Here is a 19,997-nt window from a genome sequence, read left to right as displayed (position 1 = left end):
TGTCAGGTTATATAGCAAACAAAGTGAATCTGCCTGTCAGTGTCATGGCACTTTTGTGTCAAAATATTCGGTAAAAATTATGTTTTGATTTCTTTAAATGTACTTATTGTCAAATCTGAGCTCATGCTAACCAAATAAATAAGTGTGCAACTGAGTCTACAGTTGTTCATGCTTTAAATTGAAGTTGTAGGGGTTAACAGACAATGAGTTGAGAAAACAAAACATGAACCGAGCGCACCGAAGAAAAGGCCTTTGTTTCAAACAGCATCAGTCATTTCATGTCAGCGCACGGGGGCCACTCTGACGGAGCTATTCATTAAAGTGATTTAAATGAGATGCGCGTGAACTTGCTTCCTAATTAAAACATATTTCCTTGTTTACAGAGTGGCTTTAAGCTGGGCCCTTTGGGGTGGGGTGGGGGACTTTCTCCTCCCTCTTTTCTCCCTTCCACCGTTTCACTGCCAGCAGATGGTTTTGTTGGGCTCCAGTAGTTAGCCAGTGGCCGAATAGGGCCAACCATTCTTCCCTTGTATGCCCATCAGATCCCAGCATTTATTTTAATGCCTCACTCCTCCCCTCCACAAATGTGCACGTGAGAAGTAGCTCTATTGATTGGGCTGCTAAATGTATATGCAAATATTTCGAGCCCGTGCATGAAAAATTGGCATCACCATTTCTCAAATTACTATATTTTGAAAATGTTAATTTGCATAGCGGATTTCCCTGCGGGGTAGGGGGGTTAATTAGGTCTATTTCCGTGCGGCTTGTGCCAAGACAGCCAAGGAAAAAAATAGAGGGTGGGCAGAAGAAAGAGAAAAGAGGGAGAGAGGGGGAGATGCGACTCACTGATAACAATTAAAATGGCATTTTGGACTCTTTCAAGCATGGAAAAATTTTTGGCATATTAAGCACGTTTTAGGAGAAGGTGATAAGTCAGTTTTAATTGAAATGGAATTGTTGCTCCAGAGGAAGTTTGGCATTTAATCCACTCAATTTTAAACACACAGGCAGATCTTAAAGGCATCAGGTTTAATCTATCAAACGAGAGGTGAATTAAAGAAAATAACTTTAACCACAATTTGCATTTCCTCCCAATATTCTGTCACAGGCACAATTATGTTCATAATTAGATGGAGAAAAAGTTTCCTAATTGCATGGAGAGAAGGAGCTAAAACGCACTCGCCTGGAAATGGGGTCTTTCCTTTTCTAAATTATCAAAGCTTTCATTATGTGTCAGGCAAAAGATTTGTGGGAGGAAAAAAACAAAACATCAATACATTAAATCCTTTCGCTTCTAATTGGAATGGCATCCACTTTCCTGGTTTAATGCTGCACCAAGCGCACAGCAGGATCAAAAAACCGTCTCGCAACCATTAATTTAGATTAGACTCTTAATTATCAACCAATCACTAAATAATGACTGACTTCATTTCAGATAGTTAAAAATTAACTTGCAGGCAGTAATTGAGTAATTAACTCTCCACTGCTTCACCTTTACTTTGCTAATTATAAAAATTAATATGACTTGATTCTTTCTCTCAAGAGGAATATTGACGGTTTTATGGCTCAGAAGAGATTCTCATTCTTGTGTCTTGCAACCTGCATGATCACAGGGTCATCTTTTTATATATCAAGCAAAAAACAATGTTCTGGGAGGAGGTGCTCTGTGGGAGCCTCCTCTTTTCGTGGATATGGCACCTACATTTGAATGTTAACAACAGGTCACGTGATCATGGGAATGATATAAGATGTTAGATGACCATTTCCTGCTCCAAATTTTTGTTCTTGATCTCAACTGGAGTAGCTTCACAGGATTTAACTGTAATCTTACACAGAGGCGTGGTGTAGACACACAGTTCATCCAGTACTTGAAACCTTCTTCTAAGCCTACTGTCTCCTGATTGGTCACCCCTCACAAACAGAAGATAACAGGAAGGTGAGGCTTCAGTGTGAACTATGTGTCTGAGATTACTATAGAGCCAAGAGGAAACTGACAGTAATTATTATCTGAAAGTTGTAAGAGGTGGCATTAATTTTGTCCTTCATACATTTTTTGTATACATGTGCAATAAGTTGTTGAACAATCATAATCATTTTCATGATGTGTTTTTTTCTGTTCTCAAACTGATCTCCCTGTTGGAGATCAGTCTGGAGGGAGTTATTTTTTTTGTCCTTGTCTTTCCTCATGTGGTGCATTTTCCATTGTTACACCTCTCTGACCTGTCTTCCCCATGTGATGTTTTTGTGTAATGTATGTATGGTTGGAGGGTAAGATGATGCCGCCAATGCGTGCAATAGGTCGGCAGCCTTAACATGAAATTTCCCACTCGTGGGACTAATAAAGGTATCTATCTATCTATCTATCTATCTATCTATCTATCTATCTATCTATCTATCTATCTATCTATCTATCTATCTATCTATCTATCTATCTATCTATCTATGAGTCAAAGAGCTTTACTACGAAATTTTGACCATGACTGTACTTTCAGTTTTACTTCCTTGGTTAGTTAGAGTTTTTTCCTCTAAAGCTACGATTGCCCTTCCAAACTAATGTACAGCTGGTGATTTAAAAATAAAACAAAACTTTTACCAGTTTGGATTTTGTTAAGGCGGTTTTAGCTTGCCTCTGCTAGGCCTCACTTTTTAATTATGTTTGGATACCTTTTCAAGCATTTTTACTAATATGTCTGCTCTGGGGTGAGAATTTCATACTCCAGTTCTGGTGAAGGAAACTGTGTGTCTTCGCACTTTATAGATTCAGCTTGCAAACTAGAGTTAGTTGATAACTTCACCAGCTATCAGTCATTTACCAGTTATTACTTAAAATGCAAATTTAGAGACACAAATTGTCATGGGAAATATAATTTGCACTTATTGAGCTATGCTGACAGAGTTTAAGGTAAGTCTTTTTGGTTTTTTGCTTCATTGTCCATTTATTCTGCCATTACAGAAGCTTTCCGGCCCATATCTCTTTAATACGCGGAGTCCACCATGGCTGCCAAACTACTACATATAAGTGACACATACAAGCTGTGATCACCCATTAGCACAAGTTCCAAAAATGGATCAATTTTAGTTGTATTGAAACAAGGTTTAGGAGTCCTTTGAGTTCATCTTACAATTAATTAGATTATGATATTTATTTTTAAACATACTCAGACTACCTTGCAGATGTTTCCTTTGATGTGACTGCTTATAGGTATTTTTGAGCACTCACACACACCTTCATGCTAAATTATTTCAATTACAGGATTTTTTGGGGTTTTCTTGCATGTACTGCTCACTGCAATAACATTCTCAGTGAAGTGATAAGATAAAATGACCAGTAAATGTGGACATAATTTTGTTATCACAGACTCAGAATCAACATCCAGAAATGTTATTTGGGTTTTCTCAAGGTGCTACCTCTTAGAAACTTCCATGCATCAAAATAGTAATCTTCAGAGGCCTCAATGACAGCGTGACTTTCTGTGTCCATCAAACCTGTTGCTAGAGGTTTCTTTTCTTAATAGGCACACAAAAAATGCCCCTTCTTAACATTCAGTATTCAACTGTTACCATCATGTAGGACTGGTATATTTAAGGCAGGCTATTAATTATTGGCACAATAAAGAGTCCTATTTACAGAATCATTAAAAAGAAAGTATACCCCTTTTAGTTTGAAGGTTTTGCATTTCAGGACACAATAAAAATCATACACTCCTTATCAGGTTCTCAAAGTAGTTAAATACAAATGAATAACAACACAATATTATACACTGTGCTGTTATTTATTAACAAAAACTAAACCAAAAGCTGGGTGTGAAAAGTACACCCCGTGATTCAAGAACTTTTAGAACCACCTAAGTAGCAATAACTGTGGGTTTTCTATATGGCTTTATCAGCCTCTCACCTCATTGTGGAGGAATTGTAGACAACTCTCATTGATGTTTGGGGATGTTTGCTTATGCACAGCTCTCAGGCTGAGGTCAGGATTTTGACTAGGCTATTGCAACACTTTAAATCTTTTTTTTTCTTTTATACAAGTGCTCCACTTGCCAATGATCACTTAATCACATGCATTTGATCAGCAGCGCCTTGCTGCTACTTACCTCTCCATTCCTGTGGAAGTAGTAAAGACGTACTTGTGTGCTTTTTAGCCCAATGCTTCTGCATTTTAACTCAATTTTTGTTAAATAAATAATAACGGTGTAATATGTTATTTTTTTCATCTGAGGTTGTATTTACATAATTTTGAGATCTACTATTGACCCGATTTGTTTTTTTCTTATTATGCCCTGATATGCAAAACCTTAGAATTGAGAAATTGTACTTTCTTATTACAATGACTATACACAGTGGGATGGGACGTTTGTTGATGAATGCTGTTTCTAAGCCTGGATTACAAATGTGTTTGTATTTGAAATGTGACTGGAACAAATAATAGCTGCTTGGAGCTGTCACCCAAAGAACACCCACGACACACACACAGATATATAATAATGGACACATCTATAAGGAATCTTCATGATCAGAGCTCACTTGTATATTGAAATCCTATGTGAACGTGTTGCTGCTGTTGGTCGTTCAAGGATGTCTTTGAAAACATTGTGAAAGTAGCAGAAAATAGACCACTCAACCAAATGATCATGTGTTTCCTTTGGTTCACAGCTATGCACCAGCCAAATGTGTAGTAGATCAGATTACATACACAGACATATAAACAAAGTTTTCCTCCTTTAGAGATGGAATCAAAACAGCGATGTTTGCTGTTCCTAAACTGCAGCAGCCAAGTACAAACAGACATATAAATAAAAAGTGAACCTCTGCTTACTCTCCAAACCTCACTTGTAAAACTATGATGTTTTTGAGTGAATTTTGGAAAATCTGCAGCGTTTTCCAAAGTAACGGCAACTGATGTCATTTTATCTCGAGCAAAATCCAAGATCCATTTATAGATTTTATGTTTTTGAAGGCCTAAGCTACCAATCAGTTTTAAGGTATAACAATAAGCTATACTTCACTGAAGTGATCGCTCTATGTTTTGATATGTATTGCACATTTTACCACAGCAGGAACACTGAATCGTAGGTTTGTTTCATTATTTACCAACAAGCAAGATTCCAAACAGTACAATGCATCCAGCATAAAGTACTATAAATAAATAAGTGCACCCCATGGAAACTGATAAAGTCAATATACTTAACATGAGGAACATAAACAAGGAACATAAACATCTGGCCATAAACATCTGGCCTAATTCATTTAAGAAAACGTCAGGAGTTATATCCTGTTGCAGTTGTTTATCATTAACACAGACTTACAACCCAATTAAAATTGGTTGCACATGTTTCAGACTTTTATTGCATGTGTTGTCCATAAAATGGATTTCCTAGTTTGTTTAGTAATATACTATACTAAAAGGTCCTTTTTTGGCTCCACTTGTCACGTGGCTTCATGCTATCCTGAAAGGGTCTGGTGTGGTCGACACCAAACGTACCTACACTGTCTCCAAATAAATTGAATCAATTGTTGTGTTCAGGATGTGCTTTTCCGCCAGGCCTTTTAATTATCCTTATGTTCACTGGCAAATTTATAGATGCATGTACTTCAATTTTAGGATTTATTTATTTATTTGGAAGTTTCATTTTTAGCAATTACTATCAACAGACTGGAAAATTTACAGAATTTTTACTCAAACATGAGGTTCTTTAAAAAGCAGCTTCTTTCTGCTGCTACCTTAGTTTTAAGGGGGTTACCACAGGAGGTAGTGCCACATTTGTTTGGTAGATTTGGTACATTTTTACACCAAATAACCATCCCGAGGTACTTTTTCCACAAAACTGATCTCATTTTATGTCATTAAATGTCATCTGTTTGAGGATTTTAGGGCAAATATATTTTTGTCTTCAGTTGATAATGCTGATACCTTGTACCATAATAAATACACTCAGCTTGATGTTGTATGTTATGATGGTTGGACAGTAGTAACGTGGCCATGGCTTTAATTGTAGTTTATCCAGAAAACATCTGATTTCAGGAGGGGGAATTCCCTCTAACAGTCCCGAGGCTGAAGTGTATTTTGAAATCAAATCAAAAATATTTTTGTCACTTTTTTTCATAGGCTTTTCCTTGCGTAAGTGTGGATTTAGTGGCGTGGCCTGCAAAGAGAGATGAGAGAAGGGAGGAGGGCTAGAGGCAAGGCAAGCCGAACCCTGGCCTGCATGTGAGTTGCCCATCTTATTATCAAGTTAATTAAAGCTAGCATCTGACAATGTCACTCGTGCCCAGCAAAAAGAGGAGGAGGAGGGAAGAAAAGGGAATTTAAATGCTGCAGTCTCTGAGGACCTCATGTCAAGGGCTGCTTTTCATCGAGCACTGCATGTGTTTGGCTCACACAGCCACTGGGAAAGAACAGGGGAGGGTTTGGATGGGGAGGGGGAGCTTTCAGAAAAAAAAAACCTTTTATAAGCAAATGACAAGAAGGCATTGGATTTTGATGTTCAAAAATGGCAGCAGGAAAATAAATACATATCAGAAAGAACAGCACAGAAATAAAAAGGAAATAGAGCAAAAGCAAGAGATAGAGAAGTGAGGGAGATGAAAAGGGCCTCTCAAGCTGTTCAAAGTTGCACTAAGATTGAGGAAAGAGGGGTTTATAAGAGCCCGACGACCAGCCAACATTAAAGAGTCCATTTAAAACCTAGACATTGAAATGCAGAAAGCCTGCTCGTGTGTGGACTCGGGGTCAAGTAACGGAGGGATTATATGGTTCTTCATAATAATATTAATTAAACAATTTACATGCTAATAAGGTAACAATTATCGGAGCTTCTGGTGAAAGATTCAGGTTATTACAACACGCCAATCCCAGGGCTACGGGTCACAGGCAGAACAGCAGAGAGAAATCTCAACTCAAATTAACATTCTGTCAGCTCCAGAAATTGGATAAATAAAGTCGAATTAATTCACAGTAATGGAAGCGGGAGGGGGAGCCACTTATTCAACCAGCTCTGATTACCATTCAGTATTCACCAGCACGCGGGTGGCTTTCTGTCAAGAAATTTAACACAAAATGAAGCAGTCACCGCCGTGGGCAAGATTTGGCCCCTGCGACACCGTTTACAATTTATATGTATAATCTTGCTCTCTCTCTCCCTCTCCCTCCATCACTTCCTCGAAGATGTCCACCTGGACACCCAGTTGCTCCTGGCCTGTGCTATGATTGTAAATTTCAACACCTTTCATTTCCCATTTTCCAACGCACACATCAATTTGAGCACCATTTCCCCTCGCATTTGGCTAGACCCTTAACTTGATGGGATAACTTGAAATTTTAATTGCAGTCATCTTGCCTCTTTTTTTCTTAACCTGAGACACCAGAGACTGCTTCAGTCTGTTTGGTTGCTATTGAAATGGTGTTGCTGGTCACTGGAAAAGGCTATATCTTGCTTCCAGTAAATAAATGGAAAAAAGATGCAAGTTGGGTGTAAAAACGATTGAGCCTCACTTTGTCAATTTAAGGGCGTTAGATACATATATATATATATATATATATATCAATCATCATCTGCAATGTGATATATATTTATATATATCAATTTTTTTCCTGCTTAGAGCTGTGATGATTTGAAACATCTTGAAAATTTATGGGTGGATTACCATGAAATTCATGTCATCTCACAGGTCAATTTTTGCATCTTTGAACATCTTACTTACTGTTCTCTCCATCAGTCATATTTCTATTATTTTGCTATGTTTTTAATCTAATTTCAACAAAATGAATGCCATTCCCACATCCCAAGGTTTAGTTTGTACTACTAATACGGCAAATGAAGATGATCCAGCATGGAGCAACGTTTGCTGTGCTAAACATTTAAGCATGTTAGCATGAAACCACAAACATGATCCTGAAGTCTGACAAGAGTCTGTTCTCAAAACATGTGCATACTTCCTATTTTAATCAATTGCATCACAAGGATGCTGGATTCTTGCAAAATGACCTCATAATTCATTGTACCACACTTCAAGTTATGCGCTTATTCTTGTTGTGGTTTTGACCAAAAAGTAAAGAGTCACCAGTTTCCAAAAAAAAAAAAGGAAGGTACAATGAAAATACAAAAGCTAGCTTAATAATGTATGGATATTTAAATTGACCTTATCAATTTTCCAATATGCCACTGATAAAACACATATCATTAGAATTGTGTTACATAACAGCACATTCTCATTTCAGGCATTTACAGTTAGCTCTATCATTTACTGGACAAAGATATGTTTCGGTTAGCTTTACGTCTTTACCACAGAATTTTTTTAATTTGTTTAGGTATTACAGCCATTTTGTACACAGTTTCCCATTTCCAGGTGCTCGAAATGAGCTCAACTGGACAGTTGACTGATAAGTGTTGCATTTGCATTTTGAATCTTTTCACTAGAATTTTAAAGGTCCAAATAGATGCCAGTGCAAATGAGGGTTAGGCTGAAAAATACAAAAACAAAATGAACCTGCCAGAGGGACAGCAAAAACTTTAGGTTTGGTCAAATCAGCAATCTGGTCCGTTGTTAAAACTAATTAATGCACTGGCCAGCTCAGCAACAAAAAATCACAGAAGGCAACTGAGTGCATGATCACAGAATTATTTCCATGGTTAACAAAAACAACAAAAAACAAACACAATCTAACCAAGTCAAGGAGGGGGTGAGCGTATCACTGTCAAGGTTTACAGTAAAGGGATGCCTTAATAAATGAAAATACAGTTTACAACAAGGTACAAACTGCCCATTTTACTCAAGAACACGAAGGCCAGATGGGACACATTATCTGTCACACATGGTGGAGACGATGTTATGGTATGGTCATGTATGGCTGCCAGTATAAGCAGGTCACTAGTGTTTATTGATGATGTGACTGCTCACAGAAGTAGCAGGATGAACTGTGATGTATACAGGGCTATACATCTGCTCAGATTCAGCTAAAAACAGCAAAACTGATTGGACAGTGCTTTACAGTAAAAATGCATAATGACCAACAGCATACTGGAAAATAACCGAACAGTCTCTCAACAGCCAAGTTAGCCACAACCCAATATATCATGTTTTGAATTTTTTTTGATACAAACTTGAAGGCAGAGAGACCCACAAGTGGGCAGCAACTGAAAGTGGCTGCAGTAAAGGCCGAGCACCTCACAGCATTTGGTGATGGTTGTTGGTTCCAAACTTCAGGCAGTCATTGACTGCAAAGGTTTGTCATGCAAATATTAAAAATAATCCTTACATTTAAAATTATCTTAGTTTGTCCAATTACTTTTGAGCATCTGAAATTGATGGACTGTGTGCACAAATGGCTGTAGTTCTGAACCAATTAATGGCTAAATGTTGTTAAACTTAAATTATGGTCTGCACTTCAATCACATATTGATTGTTTGAGCTTAAATTGACTGTGATGGTGTACAGAGGGAGAAAAACAATGTCTCTTTGTCCAACAATTTATGTTCCTAACAACACTTTAGTTTAATGCTATCTTTTTTGCTTGGTTCCATTTCTTTTAGGGTGTTGGGGGCCGGGTGTGTCTATTACAAACTTTCACTAATTAGATTATTTGGTTGTGCTCATTAGCCTGAGTTGAATGATAATAGACAGATGGATTCAGCCAGTCACCTGCCAAGTATTTTGAAACTGGCTGCCTTGTCCCAAGCAGTTTCAAAGGAGGGTTATCAATCGTTTTACGTTTTTTTCCACTTTCCATTTTGGGGTTGCTGCTGGGCTGGGAAGTTATGTAAATAATAAATAAATAAAGAAGATGGGTTGTGGGTTATTGTGTGTCAAGCAATATGATGGGCTGATTCAACAAGGACTGTAAATTAGGACTGTTCAAGTCAAAAACCCTTTAAACAAAGTGAAATGTCATGCTTTGATATTAAAATTGTTTGCTGTATCTGTCAAAACTAAAAAACAATACTTTAAATGTTCTTTTCGGCAGCATTTTTCTTAACATGAGCGCACACACTAAATGGAAGAGCAGCAGCATTTTCTACCAGATTATCAGATTTCTAAGTAAATGTTTTTTTTTTAAAAATCTTCCTGAGAGTTCAGAAATGTCTGTCCACCTGTCTGTGAAAAAAACATCTGTCAGGGCGATGATCTGAACATTTGGACCCATCAGCATGAATTACTTAAACATAAAGACTCTTTTAGTAAACCTTGCTTACTCTTTTCCTCCCTTTTTATTACAAACAGCATTTCTTTATTAGAGTCAGAAAAATTCTGATGTCTGTTCTGACGAAGAAGCTACACAGAGTACTGGTTGTTGCATGGTTTTTTAAAGTTTAGTTGACCAAATATAATGGCCAAATTAACAGTCAGGGCCAACTAAACCTACTATGTTTGTGTTTTTCTATTGCTGTATGTTAGCCACTATGCCAGAGGCTTTGTGTCTACAATGTAGTTTATTTCCTTTAAACATAGACACATGACGTCTATCCATATGAACATTGTTGATATAATTAGTAAGCCTGTTCTCAAATTAGGAATATATAAGACATGAAGTATGAAAGCACACACAGCTCAGGACTTAGAATAAGCCAGAGTGTAAAATAATAAATTAAATCTTGCATTAACTGACCTACAGTTATATACAATTTTGTGGTAAGTACAGAGGGGATCTGTTTTTACAGGTGCTGTTCAAATCAACATATTTGTCAGTCGTTGAAAAATTACAGCAAATGTAAATGGAGCTAAACATTCCTCTTTTTGCTTTTACTTGAGTAGAATTTAAAAATGTAGAACTTTTCCATATTTGAGCAGTATTAAAACAGTTTATGAAATTACATTTTATTTATATGGCACCAAATTATAACAGTTACCTCAAGGTGCTTTAAATTGAAAAGTATAGACCCTACAGTAATACAGAGAAAACCCCAGCAACCCCCCTATGAGCAAGCATCTGGCGACAGTGGGCAGGAAAACTCCCTTTTAACAGGCTTAAAGCTCAGGGAGGGGCAGCTATTTGCCATCAATGTTTGATGATGACTGGAGAAAGACAGGACAGATCTTCAGTAGATACTCTTTCATACAATGTAATAAAGTTTAACTTTTAAAAAAAAACTACAGTGTAACTTTAGTAGAGAGGTCTACTTTTTTTTAATATATTGGTGTAAGTATATTGGTGTAAGTTTTTAATATATTGGTGTAAGTATTACTTTTCCTTTAGAGAACAAAATGCTGGAATACCTTTTGCATTTAAAGTTCTATACTTTGTTTATTTTTCAACAATAGCCATAAGAAGTTCATTTCTGAAAAGAAAAAAACAACCCAGGCTGCCTGCCTGGGATCCCTTCTCTCAAAATTCACTGAAATTTTATGGGTTTTGATCATCTCACATTATCCAAGAGCTGAAGTTTACTTAATTCCATGTGATACGGTAGGAAGCTCCAGAACAACTAGATGGTGAGGTAAAATTTCACTAGTCACCATTTCAAGAATGACAAGCAAACTTTAAAAATTAGCTTTGAAGACTACAGGAATTATTGATTACCTACGTGAACATCTGTGGACTAAGTCTCACTGCTGGACAAACACCTATCATCAGGTGAATGTCATGTGATATCATTTAAAAAAGAAAGAAAGAAAGAAAAATCTCCAGAAAAGCTAATAAAGCTTCATGGCCTAACTCAGAAAAGCATTTTATCCTAGCACGCTCAGTTAAGGCTGAACGGAGACTACTTACTGTATTGGATTCTTGGAAACATCACGTCGTGTAGGCTACAATCCACTTTACAGCTAAACACGAGTGTAAGCTGTGAGGTAAAAAATCGAAATAATGAATAGTCGACCAACACCTCGGTCATGGATGGCTCGGTGATGTGTGTATGTGTGTGTGTGTGGTGTGTGTGTGTGTGTGTGTGGGGGGGGGGGGGGGGGGGGGGGGGGGCGGTTACAGAGATGGAGAGAGGCTTGTACTTTAAAATGCAATGTGACAGCTCAGGAAAAGGCGGGGAGGCTGATAATAAAGGCGCTGTTATTGGATCAATCTGCACCCGAATGCCCCGTAAAAGACACTTACACACCATACGGGAGCGCGCACACATGCACGATCGCGCAATTGAAGTGAGAGTGAGGGGAAAGAGGGAGCATGGTTATTGCGTTAAAAGTTAAAATTAAAAAAATGTTTATTTCTAGAAAAAAAAATGCAAGGTTTATTCCTGGGGATTTCATGGAGTTGCTCTTTCAATCACTTAGCTATTTCCACACGGCAGCTTAGCCTCGTCCTCATTGTTTTGACAGGGCTGAATTAAAGGACCGTGCCAGGTGTAATTAGCGATCGATCTGAAAGGGGGGAAAGCTCTCTCTCTCTCTCTCTCGCTGTCTCTCTCTTTCTCCTCCCTTTTTGCTTTGCTTCCTTTAGCCTACTCCATTAACCGCGTCTCTGACGTCACGTGGCGATTAACGTTTCTTATTGGTCCCGCGAGCAGATGGAGGAGTCCTAATGAGCTGGCTCGCGGAGAGAGGGAGCAGGGTTGACATATCGGCTGGACCGTAAACGTGAAATACCTCCCCTAGCCTGGTCTCCGCCGTTTCACTACAGACCGCACCGTGGCCGTGGGAGACGGCTGTCTGCCTGGGATCCCTTCTCTCCCCCCCTCCCCACCTCCGCCTTCGTATCTCCTCCTCCGGTTCCTCTTCGCCGCTTCTTCCTCCTCTGCCCGACTTTTTGTTTTGACTGCATGTTCAGCCACACTGCCTCCCTCTGCATCTTCACTTCGGCCCCGCCGCAGCCCGGGCGAGCATGGACAGCCGTGTACTCGAGCATCCTCACGCCCAGTTCGGAGGCTCCTTGGGCGGGTTGGTGGGTTTCCCGTACGCGCTCGGCCCCCATCACCACCACCACCACCATCACCAGCATGTCTACGAGCTTGCGAGCGGACACCAGCTGCAGTCCGCGGCCGCCGTGCCCTTCTCTATAGACGGATTACTTAACGGCTCCTGCTCGGCCTCGGTGGTCAGCTCTAACTCGCTGCTCTCCTCCGACAGTCAGCAGTTCAAACTCTCAGGTAGGCTGGGCTATTGTTTTTTGTTTTTTTAATTTTTTTTTTTACTGCCTTATGAGGCACACAGAGGTGCATGAAAACAGTGTACTGTACTAGGAAGTGGGGTAAACCAAAGTTTCCTGGGCTTTTCTCGCTACATTGAAACATTTTTAGTGGAAATATGCCACTTTTTATGATTCTGGGGGCGAGGTTTTACAGGAAAATCAGCCTACAGAACAAACATAGTCTTTAAAAGTTTTTAACCTAGGTTGTTTTTTTTTTGTTTGTTTTTTTAAAGGAGAAGGAGAAGAAGAAGACGAAACAGAGTTTTAGTAAATTTGCGGTAAAGGCTACAGAAGAGGCTAAGATAAAAAACTTGTCATTGCAGGGTGCTAATTCATTTGGCCAAAATTAAACGTTGAAGGCCTAATGAACAGAAAATTGTCTCTTATATCAAATAAAATCAAGCATTAATTATTTGTGTATTTATCGGGACGTGGTTTATGTCGAACAGCAAAAAGAAAAGTGATAGTTGTCAGTTTTACAACAAACTGGTTTAAATGTACAAGCTAACTTGAACCTCGTAGCATGAACGTCTCTCTCTCTCTCCCTCACTCACACGTGCGCTCACATACACACACTTCTACACACTTAAACACACACATGCACACACATACTTACACGTCTTCAGATTCTGGGGACCCGGATAAGGACAGTCCCGGTTGTAAACGGAGGCGCACGAGGACGAATTTCACCGGGTGGCAGCTGGAGGAGCTCGAGAAGGCTTTCAACGAGAGTCACTATCCGGATGTGTTCATGCGGGAGGCGCTCGCGCTCAGGCTTGACCTCGTGGAGTCACGGGTTCAGGTAAAGGCACACAGCAAATTAGACACAAGATTTGGGCACACTCAGGAGCATTTTTATTTCTTTTTTCTACCCTCGAGATGGACGTAGCCCAACACCAGACCCCAGATTTATTTTGCTGCTTCTCTGAATTTTCTCTACAACAATATAGTTTTGTCATGGTCCGTGGAGGCTTAGCCTGGCCAATATTCAGGTAGCTGTTTGCCAGTTATCAAAGCGTCAATAAAGAGTCTCCTTTGAATTATGCATGTAGGCAACCTATTGATTTATGGGTTAATAAAAAACATGGCTATTTACTGAGCAAACCAAGGGGGGATATAGTTAATAGAATTCTTCCTTCGCCTTTCATTTTTTGTTTTAACACCCAAGCTATTATTATTATTATTATTATTATTATTATACAAAGAGTCTCATGTCAGTTTGTAAACAATTTACAGTTATTAGATTTTAGTTTAACTATATATATTTAAAAGCTGAGTTATTGCATTTTTATTAAAACTTTTAGGCTATTATTATTAGTAGTAGTACTATTAAATGCAACAGTAATGAATACTGGTGAGCTATTAATAAAACGATTGATTTTACAGTATATCTGATCATAATAATAACAATAATAAAACCTTATTAACAACATTCATATAATATAAAAATACTTTAAGGTAAATGTTTATTTTTTGAGGATCTGGATCATCACTTGTTAAATTGGTGGTTTAATTTGACTTAATTATAATAACAGCAACAATAATAATAATAACTTAATACGTGATCTAGTTTGTTGCTTGTAATTAATTCGCTGTGTTCGTTTTAAAATAATATTCTGTATAATTTACCGTAGAGGCTGTTCATGTATATTTGCCATGTATAGCTCTCACATGGCTGTATGAGTGAAAGCGGCAACGAAGCACAGCTCTCCGTTGATGTTGTTTTGGGGATTTCGCTCCTAAACCGCAGATTATTGTTCCCTCAAGCTTCTTAACGCTCCTTTATCAGCAGGTTTGCGGGGGAAAGATATAACCAACATTAACAATTCATAAGAAGCGCCTTTGTCGCGCGCGATGCTGGTCTCGCCTCCTTATTATGCAATATTCTCGGATCTTTTTACCACTCCAGACCTTATCAGTGCCGAACACGCGGGCACGAGCGCGCCCAGAGGCCGGGCGTGGAGCGCTCCTGGGCGGGGGAGGCTCCCTTTCTTGGCTCGCTGCGAAGGGAGGAGAGCCAGGGATTGCCGTGCAAGTGCCAGTCCCTCCGACCCACAGAAGCGGACGGGATATGGCCGATTTAAGCCAGTGTGCAGTCAAATGTAATCGACGGAGGTGCTCATCACACACGCTCATTCGTAATTAACACCTGCACATCTGCGCATCTGCAGGTTCCACCGCTGTGACCTATTAACCTAATGTGCTGCGCACATGTGTAAAGCTGCAGTAAACAAAGAAACACGGAGAACGAAAGCAGTGATTTCACTTGTTTCGAGGCTTTGTGGGATTTGGGTGAATTTACAGGCAGTTTTTGGTTTTGTGCTTACCTTCTGGTCAGACACTGCTTTATCAGTTTATCCTGGCAGACGAGAGGTCTGCTGTTGCCATAAGGCTGTCAGACACTCTATTTAAAAAACCTTTTGTCTAATGCAGCCCCACTCAGTGAAGTCATGTAATGGTTTTTATGGCTGGGATAATTAAAAAAAAGAAGAAAAATATGAATCCTTAAAAATTAATACAGAGTTTATTCTTTTTTTCCTCCGATGCTTGTTAGAAAGGGAATCTTTCTGAATTCAGAAGATATTTTTGATTAGAGGTATCCATGTTAATTTAAGATATTCTGTAATTCCCTATTTACATGGTTATTTAACAGATACGTGGATTGTATTTATTTTCTGATAGGCTGTCATATGTTAGCAAATTGATAAAAATGCAAATTGAGTCTTGGATGAGTATTTCTGTAACAACAGCAGGTAAAAAAAATTATAAGGGAAAAGGAGCAAATTCTCTCAGCATTTTTGGGAGATTCGCCTAAAAAGAAACTTTAATATTTGATAAACTATTAAAACAAAATTCAGTTTAATTCTGTCAACATTCACCAAAGCAACAGGATGTATAAAATGACATTTTCTTAAAAGTCCTTTTTGTTATATGTTGTTGTGAAAAAAAGACCATTCTCCTGCAAAATCCACCTTGTGTGCTAGTGTTCCACCTGTGCATGTATTTTCATGTGTATATTTGTGTGTACATGTGCATAGGTTTGGTTCCAAAACCGACGCGCTAAATGGAGAAAAAAGGAGAACACAAAGAAAGGGCCGGGCCGACCTGCTCACAACTCCCACCCGACCACCTGCAGCGGCGAGCCCATGGACCCGGAGGAGATAGCACGAAGGGAGCGCGAGCGGGAGGAGAAGAAGAAGAGGAAACAGGAGAGGAAGCTGCTCAAGTCCCAGAATAAACTCCTCGCAGGTGACAGCTTCCACACACCCGGCGGTTCAGAGAGCGACAGCGGGGTCTCCCAGTTCACTGACAGCGAGCAGCAGTCTTCTAACCTTACTCTTCATATAGAACTGCCAGCATCGAAGAGTACGGGAGGACACCAAACTGAATCCAGCTGTGACCAAACGCGGCACGACTTCAGCCAACTACAAAACCACCAAAACCAAAGAACAACAGCAGACTCGGAGCAGGTTTCACCAGGCAGCACGCACAGCTCCAGCCCTGGAGGCCCAAGGTCCTCCGCCCTGCAGAAACGAAACCCTTTCAGTGTGGAGAGCCTCCTCTCTGACACCATGCCTCGACGGAAATCTCAGCTGGACTTCCCCTCGCTGCCTAATCAGAGGACACTGGTGGGAAAAGGTCACTTCTTGCTTTACCCAGTTACCCATCAGCCTTTGGGTTTTCTAGTGCCCCAAGCGGCCCTGAAGGCCACACCATGTCAGGACAGCATTAACAGGCTCAGCCTGGGACAGAGGTGTGTGCCAAGTGAAGGGAGCCCCGCTTCCTCTGACCTCTGCAGCTTTGGCAGCATCACCAAGCCGCTGAACTCGGATCATATACAGCACGACACGCAGCATCACCACAATCACGTTAGCAGCAGAGCGGATGGAGCCGACGTGGAGGACTGTGGTGGTGACTGCGGGGATGGAAGATTCCCCGTTTCTTCTCCACAAAACAGTTCAACTCAGACAGCTCGGGTCAGGCTGAGCTCTACGCAGTCCAGCGACAGCGGCGAGGAGAGGAGTCCCAGAGTTCAATTGGAGGCGGCGACCAATGGCTGCCAATCTGCTGAGCTGTGTGCAAAAGAGAAGGGTGCAAGAGAGGAGCAAGCGTCTCCAGACCTCTCCGAGTGTCTCAAGGCAAACACAGACTGTCAAGAAACACCCGGAACAGATGGAGAGGATGTCGATATGGACTAACACTTTCAAGGAGCAAACATAAACAAAGGACCAGGAACACCGCTCAGACTATTCAAACATTCCCAAAGCTCTGCTGAGATGCTCTAAAACATATCAGGAATCAGGAGACTTAATCCTCATCTATTTTTGAATCAGAAGGTGTGATCAATCCAGATGGCCCCCCCTCAAAGCTGTGGCTGTCCTTATATTTGGGCTTCAGGCTTCAAACACCTTTAGAAGCAGGTTCTTTCTTTTTTTTTTCTCTCCTTTTATTCTTTTGTTTTCTTCCCTTTTTTTGGTGAACAACTTGTAACAAAAACTAGGCTACAATAAACATCTTACACACAACAAAAATCCTCAGATATTGTAAAAAAAAAACCAACAAAAAACGAGAAAATGATATTTATATGTAAACATTTTGATAAATAAAGTTATTGTTTAAATTGAATCGCTGTCTTTCCAGGGCCATATTGAAAAGGGAGGAGCAGGTGAGGGGAAGAAGGTGAGATTCGGGTGTAGGGGAGTGCTGCTGTGTGGCAGAACCTCGGATCATGGCGGCTGGAGTTTTGTCGTGTTACAGCAGATAAATCCCCCATTTCCCCCCCCTCTCTGAGTAGTGAGCCGGAGCTGGGGCTCAAGTCCGTCTGGCTGTTTGTATTTATTGCTTTAACAAATTTATTCATTTGAAAGGCCGAGCTGGAATGAGGTTAGTGGCCGCGGGCTATAGGACCCTGCGCCTCCTGCTGAGTTTTGATATGAAAGTAATTATTTTCCCACTGGCTGCCGCGGGTCTCGAGGCAGTTTCCCCCACCGCCGCCGCCGCCCCCTTCTTTCAGCCCAAAGGGTTATTAGACATTACCGATTTCTAGTGATACGGAATCACATAAACTTCCTACAATAATAGAATTAGCATGAAAGGCAGGGGTGTCAAATTGAAATGGGAAAATAATAGCCGCGCCAGCTGCACCGCGAATGTGTGCGTGCGTGTGCCCGTGTGTGCATGAGAGCGCATAGTCTATTGAGCGCTAGGAGGAGGAGGAGATGGTGGTAGATTCGTGGGGCGGAATTTTCATGAGCTGCCGCGGTTGTCAGACGGCCCTTGTAGTCGGCTATATTAAGATAGATGTTCGATGATATCCCTCATTGTTCTGTCGCTTATATTGATGTTGCAGCGTTATCGCCCTATTGATCATGTGTCGCACATAATAGGACAGGCGCGCGCCCGCCTGCCTGCTCCTTTTTACAAAAGCGCCCGGGCCCCTCGTCATTTGTTCTAATAGGACCGCGAGTCCCTGGAGGGGAGACAGATAAAGATATAGGAGAGGGGAGAGAGAGGAGAGAGAGGGGAGGCGAGTGATGTGCGGGGCTTGCATTAATAATTTTTTTTTTGACCAATTGTTGTCTGAGCAGAAAGAAAAAGTGAAGGAAAGTGAAGAATGGGCGTATTAAAGATATTTAGAAGACCCCACCACCGCCACCCCTCCATAAAAATGTGCCAGGTGTGTGCCCGCTCGCGCTCACTGGGCGTGCGCCCCGTTTAGAAAAGAGTGTGTTTAGCTTATGAAGTGTAAACGCCACCAATTCCCTGGAAACTGAAATCCCAATTATTAAAACCATCAATTCCGGAGCGCAGTGCGCAGAGGAGCCGTGTTGACAGCCCGGCTAAATATCCCTGATCCCTCCCGGTCACCTCGCCTTTATTTGCAAATAAATTGAGGAGGATCCGAGGGACGGAGCTTTACTTTGCTGCGCCGACCTAAAATGAATTTCCGTGCCTGAGTCCCTTTAATAATATTTACATAATTTTCGCTCGGTGACTCTGCTATTTGCGCGGCAGGAAGCTGGCGGTGATGGTGGGGAGGGGGGGCTTTACAGGAAAATAATTAGACAAGAGGACGAGGAGGGGAGCGAGAGTGGAAGAAACAGCAGGAGGAGGAGGATGGGTTAAGACCGAAGCCGAACACTAAATTCCCAGACAGCTAAAATCAATGAAAGTAATAACCCTATTATTTAATTCATAAGGACATTATTTTCCCATAAGGCCTCGGGAAACGTCCCCTTCGACCGAAACAATCACATTAAATTGTTCATTCCGCGTGCGCTGTGTGAAATTCCGACTTTTATACTCTCTCTCTCTCTCTTTTTCTTTTCTTTTTTTTTATTTGGCGGGTGAAACCGCTTTATTATAATCGGTTAGTTTCGAGAGAGCGATTAATTAGAAAATATAGGTCTGATCTCCCTTCAGCAGGGCCTTGTGTGTGTGTGGAAACTGTGCTGCAAGACATAACGAACCACAAATGAGTCTTTGGTAGACTATAAAATTGGACCCCTCCCCTCTTCCCAAATAATTAAAGGAATAAACTGAAAAATAGATTAAACCTATAAACCTATGGGTAGAAAACAGGCGTTCACAATAACCCAGGCCAACACACGTGCCTCCTCACGAGCAGCTTTGAGAGCCACAAATAAACGAACCAAAGCGTCTCGAAGTGCCTGGCCTTAATACATTTTGGAAGTGATGATCTTAACCTTTATTTGCAGACGTAACAATGTAACAAGGCACAGCGGGAATCAGACATGGACCTCCATTCAGCTCCCATGTATTAGTCGATTTTTGCGTGATTTCCCACTTTTTGTGAAAAGTTTGCAAAGTCCCTATCTATCTATCTATCTATCTATCTATCTATCTATCTATCTATCTATCTATCTATCTATCTATCTATCTATCTATCTATCTATCTATCTAT

The 19,997-nt window shown here is 40.5% G+C and overlaps 1 protein-coding gene across 1 annotated transcript; it reads left to right on the top strand.

Moving 5' to 3' along the window:
* The first annotated feature begins 12,484 nt into the window (after positions 1-12,484).
* On the top strand, positions 12,485-17,642 carry LOC102192825 (homeobox protein unc-4 homolog). The gene is made up of 3 exons (XM_005744587.1): positions 12,485-13,031; positions 13,699-13,874; positions 16,111-17,642. The coding sequence occupies exons 1-3, from the start codon at positions 12,767-12,769 to the stop codon at positions 17,269-17,271; spliced, it is 1,602 nt and encodes a 533-aa protein (XP_005744644.1). The 5' UTR covers positions 12,485-12,766; the 3' UTR covers positions 17,272-17,642.
* The last annotated feature ends 2,355 nt before the right edge of the window (positions 17,643-19,997 follow it).

This window comes from Pundamilia nyererei, unplaced genomic scaffold (genome assembly GCF_000239375.1).
Source record: "Pundamilia nyererei isolate P.nyererei 1_Seehausen unplaced genomic scaffold, PunNye1.0 scaffold00145, whole genome shotgun sequence".
Lineage (NCBI taxonomy): Eukaryota > Metazoa > Chordata > Actinopteri > Cichliformes > Cichlidae > Pundamilia > Pundamilia nyererei.
The sequence above is the reverse complement of the archived record's forward strand: the minus strand, read 5'-3'. Positions and strand labels throughout refer to the sequence as shown.